We start from the raw sequence: 21,957 nt of genomic DNA on the forward strand, positions 1-21,957 counted from the left end.
CCTTGCGGAGCACCTCGGTGGTGCCAGCGCAGAGACAGTGCCCCTTACGCCACAAACACGCATCCCTCCCCAGGGAGTACCGCCCAAGGAGAGCGAAATACCTGTTACTTCGGGTTAGCAAATAGAGATGGGACTAATACCCCCCCAGCAGTGGGGGGCCGTGACCTCTTCCCTGTCGGTGAGGTGGACCATGCTTCTGGCACGTGGGATGTGCTCCCTAAATTCCTGTGCACTCTAGTCCTTGGAGACATTGCAAAACGCATCTGGAAGCAGAGGGCCCCTGATCCTTTTGCTTGTTTGGGAACTTTCCGAGTCACTTCCTCAGGTTTCCCTTTACTCTCCCAGTTCTCTTCCACCGCACCCTGCCCATTTTACGCATTATAAGTAGACTTGAACCCCAACAACGTTTGCGGAACATTTAGTAGCATCTGGCCTCTGCGCCAGCGGTTTGGAGAGTCACAGGGAGGAGTTCCCCGGGCCGCCCTGGGCAGCTGTTCACCACACTGACCGTCTTCCCGCTGATTCACAAATGGAGGTGTTTCCCCCCATGTCCAGCAGGGAGAATCTCTGGGGTGACCCTTATAGAGCATCTCTTTCTCACCAAACACAAGGGGTTGGTCTGCCTCAGGATTTTAGCACATTAGGGGAGCCTGACATCCATCACACTCCGTCCTGCTGGGATTTTTTCTTTTCGAAAACTGGAAACACACCGAAGAGAATGTCCTCTCCCCTTGGGACCTGTTGGGACCACACGCGACCCGCACCTTTGGCTCCTTGTTTCAAGGTACAGGCAGACCAGGGAGTCCTCTGTGGTGGGTCCAGCTCAGTCTTACTCTTCAGGTTTCAGCTCTCAGGCCCCTTGGCTGTCGGATGACCACATTATGTGCAAATCAGTCTCTTTTTCAGGGAGAAGCAAGAAGACACTACCTGTGGCCTCGGGCCCCTGACATGGTTTCCAACCGCATCTTCACCGGGAGACCCCAGACTCGTGGTATCATGTGTGATTGGCCTCATTTGACTCAGCTCTGTGTGTACATTCCCCTTCAGAGTGCTGGAGGTGACAAGTGTCTTTGCAGCCCTGGTTCAGTCTGGTGAAATGCATTTTTACTGGCTCAGTCTCATCCCCTCTAGACACAGGAGGGACGTCTAGTCCCTCAGCCAAGACTCAGCAACATGAGTGAGTTAGCCCGCGTGAGCAGCCGTGGCCCACTGCGTCTCTACTGGGAGCCAGGTGCTGTGAGCTAAGGCGTGCACGCACAGACAGCACAGCGGCCAGTCAGGTTCCCGTGGACCCAGACACAAATGGAGTGAGTGCTTGAGATGCACATCCAGAGAATAGGGTGCCAAGGTCTATTGTGGGCAACAGAGCAAGAGGAGGAGCTGCAGGGAGACCTCCTTTAGCAAAGAGGCTCTCTCGTGGAGGCAGCTTTTGGGATACCTGGGGTTCTGTGGACTTTGGGTCCATTTCGCTGATGCCATCTAGGTGGTTTCTGGTCTTCAATTTCCCTTCTCCAACCACAAGGCACACTGTGGACTGTGAAGATAGCCGGGAGGTTGAAAAGATGGTTTAAGATTCAAGTAAAGATGAAGTGCTGCAAGGGCAGAGTGTAACAGTCTGAGATTAAAGAGAAACTTGTTCAGGGTCATAAACTAACAAGATGGTTTAATTGAGCGCTGCAGAGTCACCTGAGTCAATGGATCCCTAGAACTGTGGGGTGGGGTGTGACGGGGCACCCTGAAACTGTTGGGGTACAAGGTTGAATGCACTAAGTTGCTAGAGCCCAGCCTTCCCAACATGGCGGGCCCTGGCTGCCCTTCACCGTGATGACATAATCTCCTTCCTTCCAGTCCACGCACGGGGTATTTGCCTGCAACGTCCCTCTCTAGTGTGGCCCTGGCCCTGCCGCATCAGCCCCTCCTGGGAACTCGCTAGCAGTGCAGACCCTCTGGCTCCACCCTTCTCCCACCAAACCAGAATCTCTGTATTAACGAACCTCCCCGATGGTGTCGATCGGTGCTAGTGTGTCCCCGGACACTGGGGCGACTTGAAACCCAGGCTCGAATGAAAACAACAACAGCATTTCATGAAAACACATCTCCGTGTGTGCCCGGTAAGTCCTCTAGAGGGATTGTGTACTTCTGTCACCTTTCCAACGGGCATGTCCAGGCCCACCCAGCTTTCAGCGTCCAGGCACTAACCCTCTGCACAGGGGAGGTGCAGACTGAAGAGACGGCAGGCATCACTGCCTGCGCGGGACTGGTGACCTCCCCTCGCCCTCTCTCGGGGAAAGGAGAGAGAGAAGCGCAGAAGGACAAAACAGCTGTACGGGCAATGTGTGCTCACTGGGCGGCAGGGATTTACTAGATAACCGGGTTGGGTTCAGGCACTCCCTGGCTGTGAGTCACGGTCGGAGGAGGTCCTCGGAGGACGGCCATCGACACAGGATGCCGCCCTGTGCAGTTCTTGTGTCAAGGGTCTGGGGACAGGCCGGGGACCGCGCTGGGCAATAATAACAGACAAGACACCCTTTTGCAGACACACTCGAGTCAGTGACTCGAGCTGATCGTGTATTAATAACGACGCCACCTTCCGCGAGACCCTTAAGTAGAAGAACTGCTTTTGTGTAAAAAGTCTTTCCATCCGCAAATTATACTGCCCTCTATGAAACCCCTCTTCTTGGAAGGAAACAGGAAAACTGAGGTGCAAGTTCTTAAGATCATGATAACAACATGACCGCCCGTCGTGCTGAATGTCAGCGTCTCGGTGTATTCGAATGTCAATAATGTCTCAGATACTCTAATGTCAGGACACCGGCAGCGCCGGGGTTCATTGAAAGAAGTGATGGGAGGAAAACGCATGGCCGCCAAGAGTCTCAAACACAAAAGAGGAAGAGGAATGGATTAATGCTCACTTAAAAAAAAAAACAAACCTAGAAAATACAGCAAAATAAAGCAAAACAAAGCACAAGCGTGGTGACAATAGAAATAAAACAGGAATGTTTGAAGTGTGGAGGAGAAAATGTCAGATCTCGTTGGTAAACCAAATCGTGTTTCACTGGGAAAAGTTAACACAGACGATCAGTGATTCAGCATGATCACGCGCAGCCCCGCTCACACATGTGCATCACACGGCACCCGGTCAGCGTCTGGCCACCTGGCGAGCCCTGAGCACAGGTCAGGACGGAGCACGTGCCCACCTTGGCTAACCAGCGTCGTCGCGGGGGCGGCGGCCAGAGAGGTAGACGGGACGGCGGGCAGCGGCGCGGGAGCAGCGGAGGAGCGACCACTGCGGCACAGGTAGGAGGCAGAACATCCCCGGCGGGGAGAGGACAGGTACGCAGACACCCCACGTGGGTGAGCGCCAAGCCACCTGCTCAGCGGAGGGGCCCCTGTGCCAAGGCGGTTGTCTTACTTCTCACCGGGTTCCCCGCGTCAGGTGTAAACGCTGCCACGGATTGCCATCAATGGACGATAGGAACAAACCCCCGACATTTGAGAGCGGGGGACACGCCTCAGTTTCTCGTTGTGTCCATCACAACACGTGTCCTCTCTCATGGGCCTTCCGCCTGCTCTCTGCCCTGGGAGGCAAGTGGGCACCGGGCGCCAGGCTCTCCCCGACCTCACCCCGCAGGCTTCTCAGCAATTAGCTGCCCTGGAGAGCAGACGTGTTTTCTTTGCCTCATCGACAGCACGAACCTGGTGCAAAGGCGGGAATAAACGAAGGTGTCCATTTTGAGGAAAATGACCACGGCTGTCCAGAGCATCCGTCGCCCGCATTGTAGGGTATTTCCTTTCTCCTTGGGGGTACGTGCGGCTCTTTGCTTCAGCACTGGCTTGGGAAGGCTATAATGCAACAGAGCGTACGATGCGAGTCTTAGAATTTTCCCTAAAACTTCAATGACGAAAACAGCAGACAGACATACACCCAGATTCTGCACGGTGAATAGCTATTTTTTATTAAATGTACACTTTAGACTCATTTTTGTCTGGGGCGAAGGAGGGAGCTGCAGACGTCCTGCTTTGGATAAAATTGCTTGGGATGTGGAGAAGCCAGTTTCAAGATGGCAGAGCAGGGCGAGCTGACGGGCTCCCCTATGACCACCAGGACACGTGGTGGGACATGGAGGTGAGTTGGGGAGGCCCTAGAGGTGATTAGAGTTGGGAACTAGAAAAGGGATAGTAACTGCAGCCTCTTTTTCTGTAAACAAAAGAGCGTTTCTGCACCAGCAGAGCCAGAATGATCTAGAAACCGTGGTTAAACATAATTCTATCTGCATATAGAAATGAATCCAAGGAGAACATGGCCTTTGATCAGCACAGAGGGAGCAAGTGCTGCCCCTGGCTCGCTTTCCCCACCACTCACAGAAATACCCATCACTCCAGTTACAGGAGCGAGGGTGGGTGAGCTCTAGAGTTGTCCCTGGAGCTGTCTCCTCCCGAGCACAGTGGGACTAGGTGGATATAAATTATAAATTTATAATTCTCTTTTTCTCTGTATATCATTTACTTTCAACAACACTGAAAGATCTAGAAAGGTGAGTGTGTTCCCCTGTTCTCATTTGCTGATGCCTCCAGCTGGTAGGGCAGTGACTGGTCCTTAAAAGGCTGTCAATGAACTTGGCCTGAAAAATCAGTTGCTTAATGTTTTTTCCTATTCATAATTTGATTATTTGCTTTTACTCCTGCTTTTAAAGAATTAGTGAATAAAGAGCTGTGCAGATGATCTGGTGGTTAACTTACTCTCAGCTGACACGCTGCTGCTCTGATATTAACATTCATCTTTCCTAGGTGGGAAAGTTAGAAGTGCGGGAGCATGAGAGAATTCACCAGGGCCAGAGCGGAGAGTAGAACAGGCAGACTCATGAAGTACACTGCTGAGGGGAGCAGCGGGCGTGGCAGGAGAGGTCTGCGCGCCATGTGGGACCCTCGCCAGCGGCCGGGGATCGAACCGGCGCTACAGAGGCTGCAGGCAGCTTCACAGCCCAGTGCTCAACTGCTGCACCACCATGGGAGGCCCTAAATTTATAATTATTTATAAAATACTTGAGATGTTCACTGTGTACATAAGAAAATCATAACTTCCTGAAGTTAGGGTTGAGAGTGGAGAAGGCAGGTCAAACAACAGCAGTGTGGCCAGAGCTTCCCTCCCACAAAGTCCTAGTCATCACGACAAAAAATGGTTTTGTTTTTATACGCACCACATAAAGAGGCATATGGCTTAAAGGGACAGTTAAATCACAAGAGAAGCAAAGTAATTAACATCTGTGATGACATATTTAACACATATCTCTCAGACATTGCTAAAATGGCAGAGAAAATTTCTAAAGGACACAGAGGATTTAAACATGATCAAGGAACTTAAGCTAATGAACTCATATGAACTATTTCTTAAATGTTCAGAGTCAGTTGTTTTCAAGTATACAAGGGAATATTTATTAATTCTGGTCTTATTTTATCCTTAAAGAAATGCTCTACAAGTTTCACGGGTCTGAACTCACATAGCCCATATTTTCTGATCACAGTGTAATTAAATGTAAATAATCAAGTCAAAATCCCGTGTGTTTGGCAATTGGAGAACAGTTTCATATAACTCATGGCTCAAATGAGATACAACAGAAATTGATATTTACCATTAAAGCATAACTAAACTTCTTAATCTCCTGTATTTCAACATTCATGAGATACAGCACAGCTAGGACAGTGATGAGATTAAATTTTAACTTTAAGCATACATTTTAGATAAGAAACAAGGAATAAAAAATAATCAGCAGGGCCTCCCCAGTGGCACAGCGGTTGAGCGCTGGGTTGCAAAGCTGCCCGCAGCCTCTGCAGCGCCGGTTCGATCCCCGGCTGCTCCCCGGCCACCGGAGGAGGGTCCCGCATGGTGCGCAGACCTCTCCTGCCGCCCGCTGCTCCCCTCAGCAGTGTGCTTCGGTCCTTCGGCCTGCTCTGCTCCCCGCTCTGGCTCTGGTGAATTCTCTCACCCTCCCGCGCTTCTGACTGTACCCAGTGCTTGTATAAATAAAAATAAATAAATCTTTAAAAAAAATAATAATCAGCAAACTATGTATGAGAAGCAATAGGAAATAATAACTGGAGAAAATTTTGCAAAAGTCCAGTTTAAAATAGGCAAAATCATGAATAAGCACTTTGACATATTACAAGATGAGATGAGTGTCTGGATTGACGACACTTCACACACACAGCACCTGATGGCGTCACCACGAGTGTCACGAGTGTCACGGAGCCTCCTCAGTCTCGTTGGAGGCCCTCCCTTGCCGCTCTAAACTGCGCACAGATGCATGGCTGATGCCCCTGACAGGAGCGTGTGCGTGAAAGAGACCCACTACAGAGGGGTGATGCTATACCTTCGTGGAGGACATGGTGGTGATGCAATGGGGATGATGGCGACGATGACAATGATGTCATACCTACCGTCTCCCTCCACAAGGGGTTGTTGATGCCAACCCCAGAGAAAGCACTGCAGCTTAGAGGGGTTTAGATCATCAAGATGCTTTCAACAAGGAGGAAGGAGGAACTGAAAAACCATCACTTAGAGTCCATCTTATTTGCTTGTGAGCACAGAGGCCTGCTTTCTACAGACACACACAAAACAGTGCGATTTTGCACTCATGTTCAACAAGTGACTGTTCCCACAAGCTGGCTTGTTCTGGGCTTTTGCACAGCACACAGCGAGTGACTGCTCTCTCCCCAAAGCCTTCTGTGCCTGAGGGCTGTGGACTTGCTAAGTCTCTGGAGTCCCTCTGAATTGTCTGTGGAAGGAGAACCCACAGTGGGAAGGGTCTAAGTCCAGCTGCTTCTGCCCTCCCCAGAGTCAGTGGGGCTTCACTGGCCCCCAGACTGAGATGCTGTCAAGTGAAATCTGTTTCCAAAGACCTGGCTGTGCCCTCTCAGAGGGGCCAGTCTTGCACTCTCACCCCATGAGCTCAGCATCGGGTGTTCCAGGCAGAGGGGAGGTCACACCCGCTCTCCAAGTCTCTGTCCTCCTGTCCTGTCCACCAGGACAAGGTGACCCCTGAACATAGATTGTGAGCGCCCAGGGCTGGATGCCAAATGATCTGGAGAACAAGGCCCAGGGCCCCTGGGGACATGTAGTCCTGCTCCCTGTTGAATCTCTGGCTCTGGGCCTTCAGTGAAATCCTCTCCAGGTGTGGACACTGGATCCCCCAGGAATTTGGGGGTGCCCCTGTCCCTGTTACAGGGCAGGGAGGGGCAGCCCAGACCCCGCAAACCTGCCTGCTCTAAATAGGCTCTTCCAGCCACCACATCAACACAAAACACGAGACTTTCATGGGAAGGAACTTTAATACAATTAGGAAACAAGACAGGAAAGGCAAAGAATTTAGTTTCTAAATCGAGCACCCAAAGTGACCCGTCCCCTCGTGGGGAAAAGTCCACTCAAGCAGGATTGGCCCAGAGCAAGGCCCGAAAGCTGCGCCTTTTACTGGGGACCCACAGAAAAGGATCAGAAACAACCAAACAAGTCTGAAAGGAAAAGGGCAAAATTAAAATCAAGATAAAAGCTGCCATTGCTATCCTCCCCACGGGTCTCACCCACATCTGTGTCACCCAGTCCACGACCAAAGGGCTTCAAGTGCAGCTTCTTCACGTGTCTCTTGGCTCCATGCGCCTCCTCCAGGTCTCCTTCTGGCTCCATCCTGCTTCCTTCCTTCCTCAGCCTCCTCTGCAGCCTCTTATCTCCCCGCCCAGTTCCACCCTCCTTTGGGCAGGGCAGGGAACCTGGAACGTCCCCCTTTCCTGGGGACCACCCTGTTACATCCTCACCACTCACATGAACTCCCAGTTACAGGGACAAGGGGGATGAGCCCTGGGTCCCTGCCTGCAGCCTCCCTTCCTGGGCACAGCAGATCACCCACACATCACTATGTGACTAAGCCAGGGGGACCCAAGGGACCAGGAAGGGAGACACGTGCTTTCTTCTCCCCTGACACTCGAATGCGCCTCCTGGGGCTTCGAGAAGAAGCCTAGGCAGGCTCCACCCCAAGGACAAACCCTCCTTCCCTGCTGGTCACACTTCATCAGGGCCCCCCACAGCAGACTCTGCATTCCCTGAGGATGAAGCACCCCTCCTGGGCCGCACCTGCACAGACAAAGGACCCACGTGTGGGCCGGGCTGCCGCCTAGGTCTGGCCCCACAGCCGGCTCCTCCTGCAGACACTCACCTTGGTTCTGAATCTGGAGGGTGGGGGAGGAGGACACACTGAACTGGGATGTAGCCTCTGGGGAAGGGGTCCCAGTGCAGCCCTTGTCCTCATGGGGCCCCCCTGCTGAGTCTGCAGAGACCCCAGATCTGGGATACCAGTTCCAGGAGGCCAATCTCGCTCCAGCTGGTCAGCTCCACTTCAGCCCTGGGGTCTGGGCGCCCACAGCCCCGGCTCCTACCCCGCTGTTGAGGTCCCTATGGCCTCCTAGTGGCTTTGGCTTCTCCCTCCTGATTGGCCACATTGCTTTATGGGAACACACACTCATCCACAGGCGTGGACACCGGGTCCTTCATCAGCCTCCTGCATCTTTGCTGTGCCCGCTGTGACTAGCAGCCCCCGCTCATGTTCTCGAGTGTAGGAGAGCACAGGCGCCAACCAAACTCTAGAGAAGAGGGGTCACCTCTGCCTAGGACCCCCTGAGGACACCAGCCTCGTCCTCTGGCAGCACCAAGACCAACAGGCTGCCTGCCTTGGCCTGGGGTAAGAGGGAATCCCATCCCTTCAGGGGGGCACAGCGAGGGGTCCACATGGAGTCTCCCCTGTCTGATCACACAGGCCTCTTTCCTGGGAGCTGGGGCTCTAGAGATGGACCCCAGACCTGCCTGCCCCAAGGGCCATGTCCTGGTCACCAAATGTCCCCTTTTCAAAAGTCCTTTCCTCCTGAGCTGTCCAACCAACTGTGGAATTAATTTTATTACTATACATCACAAAACTGGTTTCTTCTAGATCATTCCTGTGCTAGCCCCACATAGATCTTCCAGGCCAGAGCTGTGGAATGTGGGCATATGGTGATTATTGAGGACGCAGCGGGAATGTTTACATTAAGACCTTCCTCGCTAACCCCAGGCCTTTCACATAATCCCCAGCCCGGTACTTAAGGTTAACCCAGGGAACCAGCACAGAACCCTCCCTTTGACATCTGATACTCACTTTGTCATACACCTCATGCAGCCACTGCTCCTGGCTCTACCCATCGCCTCACATCGGAGCTGCGGTCCCTAGCTCCCTTTTTACTGAAGAGAAGTGTGATCCTCATTCTCACCCCCACGGTCATGGACACAAACCTAGCAGTAGACTGAGTGCTGGATTCGCCTCCAGTCCTCTCTTATGACCCCTGCATGAACTGCCCACAGCAGGTCGGGGCTGCCGCAGCTTTCGTAAGAGGGACAAAGCGACTTTCATTGCTGGCACTTCCAGGGACCTCAGCCCTCAATTCTCAGACCTCAGAAGGACCCTCAGAGCAACTGGATATGAGGAAGGTTAAGGTCATTCGGTGGGGAGTGTATTTATTTCAGTTGCCTCAGAAGAGATAAAGTCAATATGATTGATTTCATTGTCTCATTTTCTCTCCCGAGGATGTCTTACTTTCCAAAACAGACTGGAAGTTGGGAGAAAAGAAATGAATGACTCGATTACATCTTCAGTGGGTACGAACACCCATCTGGATGCACACGAGTCAGGTGAGTTAAGATACTTCGGCAAGAAGTGTTTTCACCTGACAGAAAAAATCCTTCATATGGTCCTTAAAGGACTTCAGTCGCTAGAGATGCTGCTGTGCTGGTGAGACACTCACAAGGAGCCGCCTGGAAAGTAAGATGCCCAGGGTGGCAACGAGCGGTTGGGTGGAGCGGTCTGACCTCGCATGTGTGAGGAATGTGCTCTCTCACGTCAGGCTCTCTCCTCCATGTTGCCTTTACGGCATCCAGAAGAATCCTGACGGTCTCATCTTCTGCGGAGCTGATCTCTAGTCCCTGCCCCCACCAGCTTCATAGATGCAGTAATGCTCTGTGGTGCCCCGGGAGGAAACAAAGGACAGTGTATGAACCCCAACAACTGGAGTCTGGGTCGCCTCTGCAGTCATTATGTTGGAGGTAAGTCCCCCTTTAGCCGGAAAGTTCCTCAATTATTCTTGCAAGAGAGACAGATTCACCTGCTCACTGCTGGGCCCGTGAGTGAGGGTGAGCCTGCCCAGGAGTCCGGCTGTCAGGAGAGGTGTTCCTGGCAGCAACACGAAGGGATTAAAAATGACACAGGGAAGTCAGGGAAGGTCTGGAGGAGAAAACGAAGCAGGTATTGTGAGATTTATCAATCAGACTCCAGTGACAACTGGTGACCCGCTGTAATTCGGAAACAACTAGGTGTGAACCCTGTGGGGTGAGTGAAAACGGAGCCTATCGGGGGACTATGTAGAGAGACACCCCACCCCCGGGGAGGAGTAGGCCCTTGGCTCAGGGGTGCGGGTGGCCAGGTGACCCCGTAGGGAGGAGGGAGCACGTCTCCTGGCCTCGCCCTCCTACCCCCAGGTGATCCCCCGAGTGGAGGGCCCATGGGAATCCAAGCAGAAGTCAGAGAGCAAGAGACACGGGGTCTGGGCGTGGACAGGGGCCCCCGGGAGGGGTGTGGGGTCTGCAGAGACCAGTGAGGATGTGGCCCAGAGAGATTGCTGTGTGGCAGTAGGGACATTGTACGTGGGGTGGTTCCTTACAAAGGACAAGCAAGAAAATCAACAGGAGACTTTCTCACCTGAGATGCACCGGCCATGAGCGTCCAGCCAGAGAACCTCAGTGTCCGCCGCCCCCACCCTGACTTTTCAGGGGTTTATATTATGTCACTTTACTTCATGAGAGACCTCCATTGGACCCTGTTCTTGGTAAGCAAAAGAAATAGAAAGAGGATTTTTGCTTCGGTGGCAAAAGTGAAAGTAGTGCTGGGTTTTCACTTGAGGCCATTTAGCTCACACAGGATTCACAGGGATGTTGGGCTTTTGGGTCATAGATGCAGGGGGAACAAACCACATGGCCATTGACAACATGTCATGTCCAGTTCTGATTTGAATTTTCCTAAATGGACGTAGTACCCAGTGACAGATTATTGCCTCTAATGCCAATTTCTAACTTGTTCACTTGTTTGTGAGGAGGAATAAGGGGTGCAGGGAAAATGTTTAATGCTGGTTAGTAGAGCTGCACAAAAGACCATCCCAACGCCTACTGGTTGAAAAGAAGAATCATTTATTTTCTCATGAATCTGCATTTGGATGGGACTCAGGGTGGGTGGCTCGTCTTTGCTCTCTCCAGCTTCATGGGAGGGGGCTCAAAGGGCAGCTGGGGAATCCACTTCAATGTCCATCTCTTGTGCTGCAGATGATCATCAGCACTGGACTGGACAGTGACTTCAAGTCCTCTCCACGGGGGCTCTTGCTGTCCCCTAGGCTTGCTCAAAACATGGTGGCCAGTCCAAGGGCGAGCACCCAAGGGAGCAGGGGGTATGTTCTGGCTTACCCGAGAAGACCCCGGGGTTGCTTCAGACACCTGCTGTTCGTCAAAGCGGCCTGGAAGTCCATCCACTTCAAGGCAGGGGACACAGACCCCGCAACTTAATAGAAGGAGAAACAAGGTCAGACTGCAGGAATTAGTAAGACAGAAGGCATTTTTATAGCCATATTTGGGAAATACAATCTACCACATTAATAAATCCACTAAATTAAGTAGAAAACCTGAAATGTTTTTACTTGAAAAACTTATTCCACATTTTTGAAAGCATCTTCTTAAACCCACTCACAACATAATCAAATATATTCTTCTTAGCTTCTTCATTTATAATTTTCATTCTCTCTTCATGTTTCCTCCTCAGCTGTTGGATTTCTCTTTCCCTTTCTCCCTGGGGTTTATCAGCATCTTCCTCTTCTACGAGTTTAATCTCATTATTTAATTGCTCTGTGTAGATTTTCTTCAAGTTCTCCACCTTTTCTTTGAGCTTTTCCTCTATGTCCTTGTAGATGGCGTCAGAGAAGTGGGCCCCTCCGTTGCTCTGCACCATCTTCTCTATCAGCCCCACCAGCTCCTGCACCTGATCCTCCCTCTCGGCCTCCCCTGCTCTGTTGTTGAAGGCGCAGCAGCGGCCCCCAGCCTCCTTGACGATGCTTCTGAGATTCACGTGAGCTTCCTTTATAAACTCACTCAGGCTGCGGTTCCCCAACTCTTCCTTGCGCGTGAACAAGAAGATCATGTGCTTCATGACGGATTCCCCAAAGACGTTCTTGATCAATGCCATGGTTCTCTGCTCCTCCTCCGTGTAGCGGGTGAGCTGCACCACCATGAGGATGGCGTGGGGCCCCGGGGTCGAGGCCAGGATGCACCGGCTGATCTCCCTACAGGTGGTGTCCAGGCTCTCCTTGGTGTCAAAGAGCCCCGGGGTGTCGACCACTAGAAGGCTTCTCCCGTGCCATACCCGGGATTCTCCGCTGCATGTCTTGGTAACAGCGTGGGCAGCAACCCTTGAATCAAACACTTTCTCCCCAAGGATGGTGTTTCCTGTGGCGCTTTTCCCATTTCCAGTTTTCCCCACGAGCACGATCCTCAGAGGCTTGAAGCTTACAGAAGGGAAGAAGAGGGAAAAGGTAAAAATTACATGGAATTCATTCTCTTATCTCTCCCTCCCTGAAAACTGGGAGCCATCTACTATTCACCTTGCTCCTGGCAGAGACTGGAAGACGCAGCAGTTACGCTGCGACGATACAGAGTTTTCCTGCAAGAGCGCCAGGCCCAGGTCTTTCCCGGGGAGCCCTTGCAGGCCCGAAGATCTCATCGGATCCTCTCAGGGCTGCTTAACTTGCTTCTGATGATGCAGAAAAGAAGGAATCTTCCTTTCGTTCTACAAAACTGTGCCATTTTGGTCCCCAAGCTAAGATTTCACCAATAAACAAAGCTACAGCTATGTCTCAGCATGAAGGTTGATTCCCAAATCCTAAATGAATCACTAGACGAGGCATCAGGACAGCGTGACTAAGTGTGATCTATTGCAGCAATGCTGGGGTGGTCTCCTGTGAGAAAACTGATGCCTACACCATCGAATATCCCATGAAGAAATTGGAGGTGAACTACCCCATGCAGAAAAGACGCTCAGCACATTACACACTGACTCAAACACTACACAGTTGGGATTGAGAGACACTTTTCACTGTAATTGTATAGATCATACAATTTCAAGGGCTTGCCCTCCCTACTTCCCCCTGCGGCTGAAACAATCAAATATAAAGTTTTGTGAATGAAGAAAAAAGCAAATAAGCTTGAAAAATCAAGAAATCAGTCTACCAGATAGGAAACGGTCTGTAATGAGGGCAGTGAGCCGTTGGCGCATAAATGGGAGCCAGAGCAGAATCCTGGGCCTGCGGGAGCTGCAGAGACTCGGCAGCGCCGCCTGTGGCCTCCGTGCCTTCCCCCAAGCTGTGCGAGCAGAGAGACACCCGGGGCGGCTGGGTCGAGTTGGTGATGCTCTATGGGAGTCTTGCTCCTGGAGCCTGATTCCGTCTATTTCTAAGACAGCCTTTCCCTGGGGACTCCCCTGTGGCACAGCGGTTGGGCGCGGGGCTGCGAAGCTGCCCGCAGCCTCTGCAGCGCCGGTTTGACCCCCAGCCGCCGGGTGAGGGTCCCACATGGCGCTCAGACCTCCCTGCCGCCCCCTGCTCCCCTCACCAGTGCACTTCGTCAGTCTGCCTGCTCTGCTCCCCGCTCTGGCTCCGGTAAATCCTCTCACCCTCCCGCGCTTCTGACTGTACCCAGTGCTTGTGTAAATAAATAAATAAATCTTAAAAAAAAAAAAAAGACACCCTTTCCCTCCCCACTGTCACTCCCGCATATTCACAGAGAAAGGCCCACGTGTTGGACATTTGCTTCCAAACCTGCAGCACCTGTTGTTGAAGGCGCAGCCGCGGCCCCCAGCCCCCCGACGATGTTTCTGAGATTCACGTGAGCCTGTGCTGTAAACTCGCTCAGGCGGGTGACACAGGTGACACGAGATTGATGTATTGATAATTGTCTGCGGTGGAGCCACATGGATTTCCTGATATCGGGCTCCTTGTCTGTGATGGGATTAAAGCTCCCACTGTGAGACCTGCCCGTGTGCCGTGTCCACGCCAGCGCCCTGAGCCCCCCACGCTACGTGCTTCATTATCTCAGCGCCAGCAGCCGGGGAAGCTGACTCCATCCATCCAGCTTTTCAAATAAGTGATGTAATGGGACTTACAATGCTGAGGAAAGTGCCCCAGGTGGCCCTGCTACCGGGGTTGGCAGAGGGGCCCACTTAGTGACCCCACATCCACCCTGAGCCACTCACACTCCCGCCTCCCCCTGGCTGCTTCTCAGGCCCAGGATTCCAAATGTGGGTGACCTCACAGCAGAGACAGGCCAGGGCGGGGGGCAGAGCCCACTCTCTCCCTGACGGGGAGCTGCAGCAAGCCGGGACTCAGGGCAGAGGGAGGAGACTCCACTTATGTCGTCCCTTAGGGGGCCCACCCTCACCAGAGCACCCCGTCCTCACCCCACCTCATGCTCAGGGCCGCGGCTTCTCTCTGGGAAAGGCTGGCAGGATGCAGCAACCAGATTCTTCATTTCCCCCGTCACCGGTGACCTGGATGCCCCGGGAGCCCTCCCTCCCATCCCCACCCTGGCCAGTGAGGTGCAGGGCTGTGGTGCTGGTCAGACCCGGCTCCTCTGACCCCTGCACCCCCACTGCTCTGTCCAGTCAGTGTGGTCAGCAGATGGAAGATGGACCAGGTGATGGGCCAGCAGACATGGGGCCTCTGCACCACAGTCTCTTGAGGGCCCCTTGTGCTTGCTCACAACATGGTGTCAAGTCCAGGGGTGACCACCTGAGGGAGCAGGGGGCACGTGCCTTCTCTACCTGAGGGTCACATAGGGTTGCTTCAGCCACCTGCTGTTTACAAAGCAGCTGCAAGGTCCATCCATTTCAAGGCAGGGGACAGAGATGCCGCGACTTAATGGAAGGAGTAACCAGGTCAGATTGTGGGAAGAATTAGGAACCCAAGATAGATACTGTTAGGGGCATATTTAGAAAATACAACCGACCATCTTGGCACATCGTAGTAGATTAAGAAGAAAAGCCGAAATTCACATCACACCCAAACCATGTCCAGCGCTTTGACAGCGTCTTCTAAGCACACTCTCAGCAGCTCCAAGGGCATTGCTCTGCTTACCTTGTCACTTGTTTTCGGTCCTCACATTGCCTCTTCAGAAGTGCAATGTTTCTTTCCCTTTCGTGGGGTTTATCAGCATATTCCTCTTCCACCAGTTTCATTTCATTGCATAATTGATTATCGTAGATATTCTTCAGGTTCTCATCCTGCTGTATCAGCTTTTCCTCTATGTCCTTGTAGATGTTGTCAGAGAAGCAGGCCCCTCCGTTGCTCTGCACCATCTTCTCTATCAGCCCCACCAGCTCCTGCACCTGAGCCTCCTTCTCGGCCGCCCCCGCCCTGTTGTTGAAGGCGCAGCAGCGGCCCCCGGCCTCCCTGACGATGCTTCGTAGAGACACCTGTGCCTGTGCTATAAACTGACTCAGGCTGCTGTCCTCCATTTCATCCTTTCGAGTGAACAGGAAGATCATGTGCTTCATGACAGATTCCCCAAAGACGTTCTTGATCAGCGCGATGGTTTTCAGCTCCTCCTCCGTGTAGCGACAATCCAGCCGCATCACCATGACGACGGCGTGGGGCCCCGGGGCCGAGGCCGGGATGCACTGGCTGAGCTCCCTGCAGGTGGTGTCCAGGGTCTCCGTGTCAAATTGTCCTGGGGTGTCGACCACAAGGAGCCTCCTCCCCTGCCATTCCTGGGACGCTGCCTGGCACTTCTTGGTAACCGCTTTGGCAGCAGGTCTTGAATCAAACTTTTCTGTCCCCAGGAGGGTGTTTCCTGTGGCACTTTTCCCACAGCCGGTTCTCCCCACGAGCACGATCCTCAGAGTGTTGTCCTCACTGTCAGCCATGGTCACCCAGAAGGTTTCGGAGGGTGTTCACTTTAATATTTTAATGAGGCAGAAAAAAATGGATGTAGATAAATATCCCAACCTTTCTTTTCTTTATTTTATGCCCCCCTGATTATTCAAATCATGCCCGTCTCCTAAGACAAGTGTTTCACTAAGTTACTCTCCATTTCTTTTATGCCCCGTCCTATGTTCTGTGAGGAGAGCGGTGTTAACAATTTTAAATCTTACTACTTTTTCCTTTGTCTCCTACATATTTGATCCAGAACAGATTAGCTTATTTTCCTAAGAGCTGAAACCCGAGGGAGCTGGTGGGAGCACGTAGTGTTCCCTCTAGGAAAGTGCCGGTTAAAAAGCAGGAGCATCGGACACTCAGAGTGTGGGCTGGGGGTGAGGGGTGCCACCTGGTTGTGGGCAGCTGGGCTGCAGGGCTCAGCCCAAGGGAATGACCCCGTGGGGCGGGATGTGAGCACTGCCTGGTGTTTGTGTTGCTCTGGGTACACAGTGAGCAAGTCTCATTTTCTCAAGATACCCAGAAAAAATAAAGATAAATTTGACGTCATTATTTTAAAATAATATTTACAAAGAGAGATGCGATGTTTCATGCGATCTATAGTGACAAAGTGTTTGAAGTGAGTGTTTGGCATCTGACTCAAGAATTCTGAAAGCTGTTCCTACACTGGTGGTAACAGAGACCAAATCATCTTTTAAAATCGCATGTGTGGGTTACGGTTAAGCAGGTGATCATTGTGGGCCCCTGTAGAGGCATCAAACTGAAAATGGCCATGACAGTGAAGACCCCACAGAGAAGTACTTGAGGAGCTGCTACAAGGAGCCTGCCCCCGGAGCTGTCCCAGGACCATCCCATCCAGCCCTCAGCTCCAGACTCCCGGCCCTACTCACATTAACCTGAGAAGGGCGAGAGGAAACCTTAGGAGTCCTCCCAGGAGTCCTCCCAGGAGGTGAGCATCGCCTGAACTGCCTGACCCAGAAAATGACCCAGATTCTCATCCGTGATAAATACCCAACATTCTGACAAAATGTTAGAGAAAGAGGCTTCAGGAGCATTGTAAGAAATGGCTCGTCCCAACTAGTGGGATTTATTTTAAAAACCAAGGGGTGAGGTGGGGCTGGGGGGAGGGCGCAATAGGAGGAAAATTAGTCATGTAACATACCAGCAGCTATTCATTTAACACATTGCACCACGTATGAATTGCAGCATGCTTTCTTACCTGTTTTTCTATCTATTTAGCACCAAAGACAGCAAATTGGTTAATGTGCGAGCACTGCTCACTAAACCATACCTCGCTCGTCCGCGGGAGTTGGGAGTTGAGGAAGTCGCATGCAAGCGGAAGAAGCACTTACAGGAACAAGAAGGAAAGTAAGGAGTCGGGCGACCAGTGGTGACTAGTGCAGGAAGGTGCCTTGCAGGACTGGTGCACAGACAGGAGCTCAGGAGGCAGGAGGCAGCATCTGCAGCCACACAGGGCAGTTAGTTCCTGGCCTGTGAGCCCCACTCAGTGGAGAGAAGTGGGCATTGAACTGGTGTGGGGGATTCCTGGGAGTCGTTTGGGAACTAGATCTGGACTCATTCCTCAGGCTTACCCGGAAATATGGATCCAAAAACTAGTTGTTACAAAGTGCGATCATACAACGCTAGAAGAAAACAGGCCAGTTCTTTCAAAACAGAGGGTGAGGAAAACTTTCCTAAAATTATCCCAAAACACAGATGCAAAATGGACCCAAGGGGACAGCTGGTCTTCTGGCTTGCAGCTCTGACCATCAGCAGCCTGGATGGCACCCGCCTTCCCACCAAAAGCTGAAAAGAGGGGGACTTGGCAGCATTCTGGGGTCCCTGAGGCCCCGGAGGACACAGGACAAGTCGCCACACTGCAGTCAGGATGCAAAGGGCGTGTCGGGAAGGGGGCGTCCAGGGTGAGACTCCCCCAGGCCAAAGCTTCTAGGCAGGGATAGGGCCCTGATGGAGGGGCCGCTAGGGGCTCAGTGGGGACACTCTGAGCTCAAGTCTCCAGGGCGCCCAGGCACAGGGAGCCGCCCAGGCTTTTGTGAGCCTCACTGCTGGGAGCTGGGCCAGGTTCCCGCATGGTATCAGGGAAACCATACACACCCTCAGACGAAGGGCCGTGGTTCTCGCCGTGCAGGGGGTGAGACTAGGGAGACAGGTGCCCAGATGGAAGCTGGGCTTCTTTGAATTGACTGCGCTCTGCAGATTTGATTATAGAATGATAAATACTGCACTTGATTTTACAACAAAATTATATTGAAAATTCATTGAAATGAAAGGAAACAAGGAACGGAACCATGTGTGCTAAAGAACATCATAGAAAGAACTACAGACGAGAAAAATTCCAAGTGTTTTAGAAACACATTAATTTCATGATAAGCTCTAGCCATGTATCCTAAAGTGAGAAAGCATTAAAATCTCCTTTAAGCTCTTTTAATAGGGGGCTCCGCACTCTGTCTCTGGCGAATCCCTTCACCAACCCCTCTCCCCGCACCTCTGGCCCATACCCCGGTTGTTCTACGCCAAAAAAAACTTTTTATAATTTACCATTAGTATTACTGGTAATGTTAGCTGGAATTATGTGTGTATATGTGTGCATCTGCGGATTGTCTATGTAGACACAGAGACACATGCACACAGACACTCTATTGAAAGATCTAGAAACAGAAACATACCCAGCAGCTATGGACACCTTTAATGTTCATATTGTAGCTTTCAGTACCATTTTCAGAAAAGCAAACAAACAAATAAAACCCCTCAGGATTCTTGGCAAAATGATGGGAAGAGAGGCAGGAGACGAATAAAATTATCTGGGACTACCTCATTAGATGTTTTTTCTGCTTCTTGATTCAAACAAAACAAACTGTCAATGAGTTACGAGATAATCCATGAAATATGAATTCTGATGTGCGGACATCACTCTAATAAATGTCTTACTTCTCGTACTAGCTATCCCTTTCTCCCACCCTGAAGCGCTCCTCTATTACGCCTCCATTAAACACTCTCACGGGGTACTCACCACGCCCACGGCCCTCTTGGCCTCACCTTCGGCCCTCTTGTCCTCACCTTCTCTGCAGATGATGAGTCTCGAGTTCTCCGGAGAGCCCTGAGCTGCTGCCTCTGCTGCGAGTGAGGACAAGTGTGTTCCTCCTTCTGGAGCCCTGAGCCCTGGGCCACAAGCACGGGAACCTCAGGTGGGCGGAGCCAGCGACGGGGGTTTGCATGGACAGAGAAAAAGGAAACTTTTCCCTGTCACTGGACTGGGGCTGCAGCTGGCCTTGCTGACACCAGTCCCTCCTTGTACCTGTCCTGCCGCTGGTTCCCAGGCCTTGGGTCATAGCCCGTGTGCCTAGTCCAGGGTGTGCTGGCCTCTGCCCTGAGACCACAGACATTTGGGGCTGAGCCCCGGCTCCCCGCAGATGGAGTGTCCATGGCCTCCAGCTTGGAGCAACCCAGACCCCAAACTTCAGCCGTCCCCTGGGGTGACTCTGCTGAAGAGACTCACCTCCTCTGAGGTCATCCCCATCCCCCTATCCTATGCCCGCTTGATGTGGCAGTAACAGGCCTGGCTGTGCCCCAGTTGGGGTGTCTCTGGGCCTCTCTTAGCCCTGAGCTCCTGCTGGGGTGACAAGCGTGTGACCGGGGCTCGTCACAGCCCAGGGTGTCCTTCTGCCCAGCCAATTCCTCCCTGTCCCACAGGCTTCAGCCAAAGTGCCTCCTAAACTGGTCCTTGTTCTGGGGGAACCTGCTTCCTGGGGAGCCCTGGGTGACCCTCTGAAGCACATGTGACTTTCCTGATTGAGTGGAGGGAAAGCCGGGGATCTGCAGGAGGAGGGCTGTGGGGGTGACGGCTGCAGTGAGGTGTGGGCTGAGGGGCTGGGGCTTCCTGGTGGCGGTGTGGTGGAATGGTCAGTCCCCCCAGAGCCGCTGTCCTTACCAGTGTGTTTACAGCTGTGTTTCAGAGCAAACGTTCCTCTCCAGGATAGAAGGAAAAATTCCAGGGACCTGGTTAAAAAATCGACATAAGCCCATTTGCTGACATTTATGTGAATAGAGTTTCCCTTCCCAGGTGCATTGCACACCTTGCATTTTATTTGTCCTTGTACTTGTGCCCATTAGTCACGTCCTTATTTTTTTCAATTTTAAGTTTTTGTTGAACTATCATAGACGTAGAGAAAACCAGACATCAGTGTTCACACTCACTGGATTGTCTCCCTCTGTGTCCGCTTACTTCACAGGTGGATCTACCGCCTTCAACGTGACATGTACGCCTACCAACTCCGTTCCAAAAAACAAAGGAGGACCTGGGCCTCCCCCGTGGCGCAGTGGTTGAGCGCTGGGTTGCGAAGCTGCCCGCTACCTCTGTGTCGCCGGTTCGATCCCCGGCTGTTCTCCGGCCACCGGAGGAGGGTCCCACATGGCGCGCAGACCTCTCCTGCCGCCCGCTGCTCCCCTCAGCAGTGTACTTCGGTCCTTCTGCCTGCTCTGCTCCCCGCTCTGGCTCTGGTGAATTCTCTCGCCCTCCCGCGCTTCTGACTGTACCCAGTGCATGTATAAACAAAACAAACAAGCAAATAAATAAATAAATAAATAAAAACATGCCTTTAAAAAAAAAAACAAAAACAAAGGAGGACCTGCTGCACCTCCCCCTGCAGTGACCCTTAGGGCTAATGGCTTTGGTCCCTAGGTCCCGCTGGGCAAGGAACCAGCACGCAGGGGGAGAACAGCAAAACTCCCTGAAGCAGGGGGAGAACAGCAAACCCCCCAAAGGCATAGATAAGACGGAAGCCTGTTGAAAGATAACGACCCCCAGGAGCCACTACAGGAATGCTGTCCGCATGGAAACCTTATCTCGCCTTCTCAAGGCCCACAAACTTTATTCTAATACAACTGTCTCTCTAAAATCTTTTCTCTTTCTAAAATCTTTTCTCTTTCTCTGTCTAAAAAGGTCATTGGTTTGCTGATTAAAAAAACATACAAAATCTAATAACTAGGCTAATTCAAATGAAACGTTACTAAACTCTGTGTATTAATAGAACTGTTAACTTAATTTCTCTGTTGTATGCTTAGCCTTGTTAGCATTAATCTTAATGATACAAATATTACATTGTGAAAAGTAAAATTCACCCGTATTAATTAATAGTAATTTAGTGGTAGTGCGTAGTTTAAACAAAAAGTAATCACATAAAATAAAAAGAAAAATGAATAGCCTAACTACTTAGGAACGCGCCTGGGTCCAGATGTAAATCACGGCCCTGTCAATGATAAGCTAAACCTATAAGCAAGCTGATTTCTTCACCGATGTTCGCCATTCCTATGCCTTTAGAAAACACATATATATTGGTCACCAACTCAAAGAAAATGACACTCAGATTTTCACTCTCTTGAAGTGTGTCTGTTTGTCATTTCTTTCGCCGACGCCCTGACCACCCTGCACGCTTCTCTCAACCCTGAGGCGGCCTCATCGTCTACTGCTGTGCTGGCCCGCGGCAGTAACCCAAGCCTCCAGCTCCCTGAACCCCGGCTTCTCATCAGACCCCATCATCTGGCACCCAATGTGGGGCCTCACAGCACCAGTAAGGTGTCTTCCTCTCCCTCTTTCTCGCTCACCTTCTCTCTCTCTAAGCAGGTTAGTGTTGGGTGAGTGTTGGCTGCACTCCGCACACTGACGGTCCCTGGCTGAAGGGAAAATGCAGTTACTCGGGCTTTCTTCCGCCTCCTGCCGCTTGCCTCTCTGGCCCCCAGCTGCAGCCTTGCTGTCCGGCCAGGTTCCATGCCCACACGTCACATCACGATGGTGCAAGAAGTACTTGGGAGCGGGAGCATGGGCACCCATGGGCGCCCAAGGCTGAGGGGCATGAGCACGGGGCGAACGCGCCTATGATTATGGACGTCTGTGCCAAGAAGCGG

The 21,957-nt window shown here is 51.9% G+C and overlaps 1 protein-coding gene across 3 annotated transcripts; it reads right to left on the reverse strand.

Moving 5' to 3' along the window:
* Positions 1-11,239: 11,239 nt before the first annotated feature.
* Positions 11,240-19,078, reverse strand: LOC119248572 (GTPase IMAP family member 7-like). 3 transcript variants are annotated; one of them, XM_037515473.2, is made up of 3 exons: positions 19,067-19,078; positions 15,238-16,055; positions 11,240-12,615 (listed from the first exon to the last, which is right to left on the reverse strand). In XM_037515473.2, exons 2-3 carry the CDS (start codon positions 16,023-16,025, stop codon positions 11,751-11,753), a joined length of 1,653 nt encoding a protein of 550 aa, XP_037371370.1. In that variant the 5' UTR covers positions 16,026-16,055; positions 19,067-19,078; the 3' UTR covers positions 11,240-11,750. The 3 variants fall into 3 exon arrangements, with proteins under 3 accessions (XP_037371370.1, XP_037371365.1, XP_037371361.1); XM_037515468.2 differs by lacking the exon at positions 19,067-19,078 and adding an exon at positions 17,388-17,425; XM_037515464.2 differs by lacking the exon at positions 19,067-19,078 and adding an exon at positions 17,327-17,363.
* Between the last annotated feature and the right edge of the window lie 2,879 nt (positions 19,079-21,957).

The sequence above is a fragment of the Talpa occidentalis genome, unplaced genomic scaffold (genome assembly GCF_014898055.3).
Source record: "Talpa occidentalis isolate TD23 unplaced genomic scaffold, MPIMG_talOcc4v2.1, whole genome shotgun sequence".
Classification (NCBI taxonomy): Eukaryota; Metazoa; Chordata; class Mammalia; order Eulipotyphla; family Talpidae; genus Talpa; species Talpa occidentalis.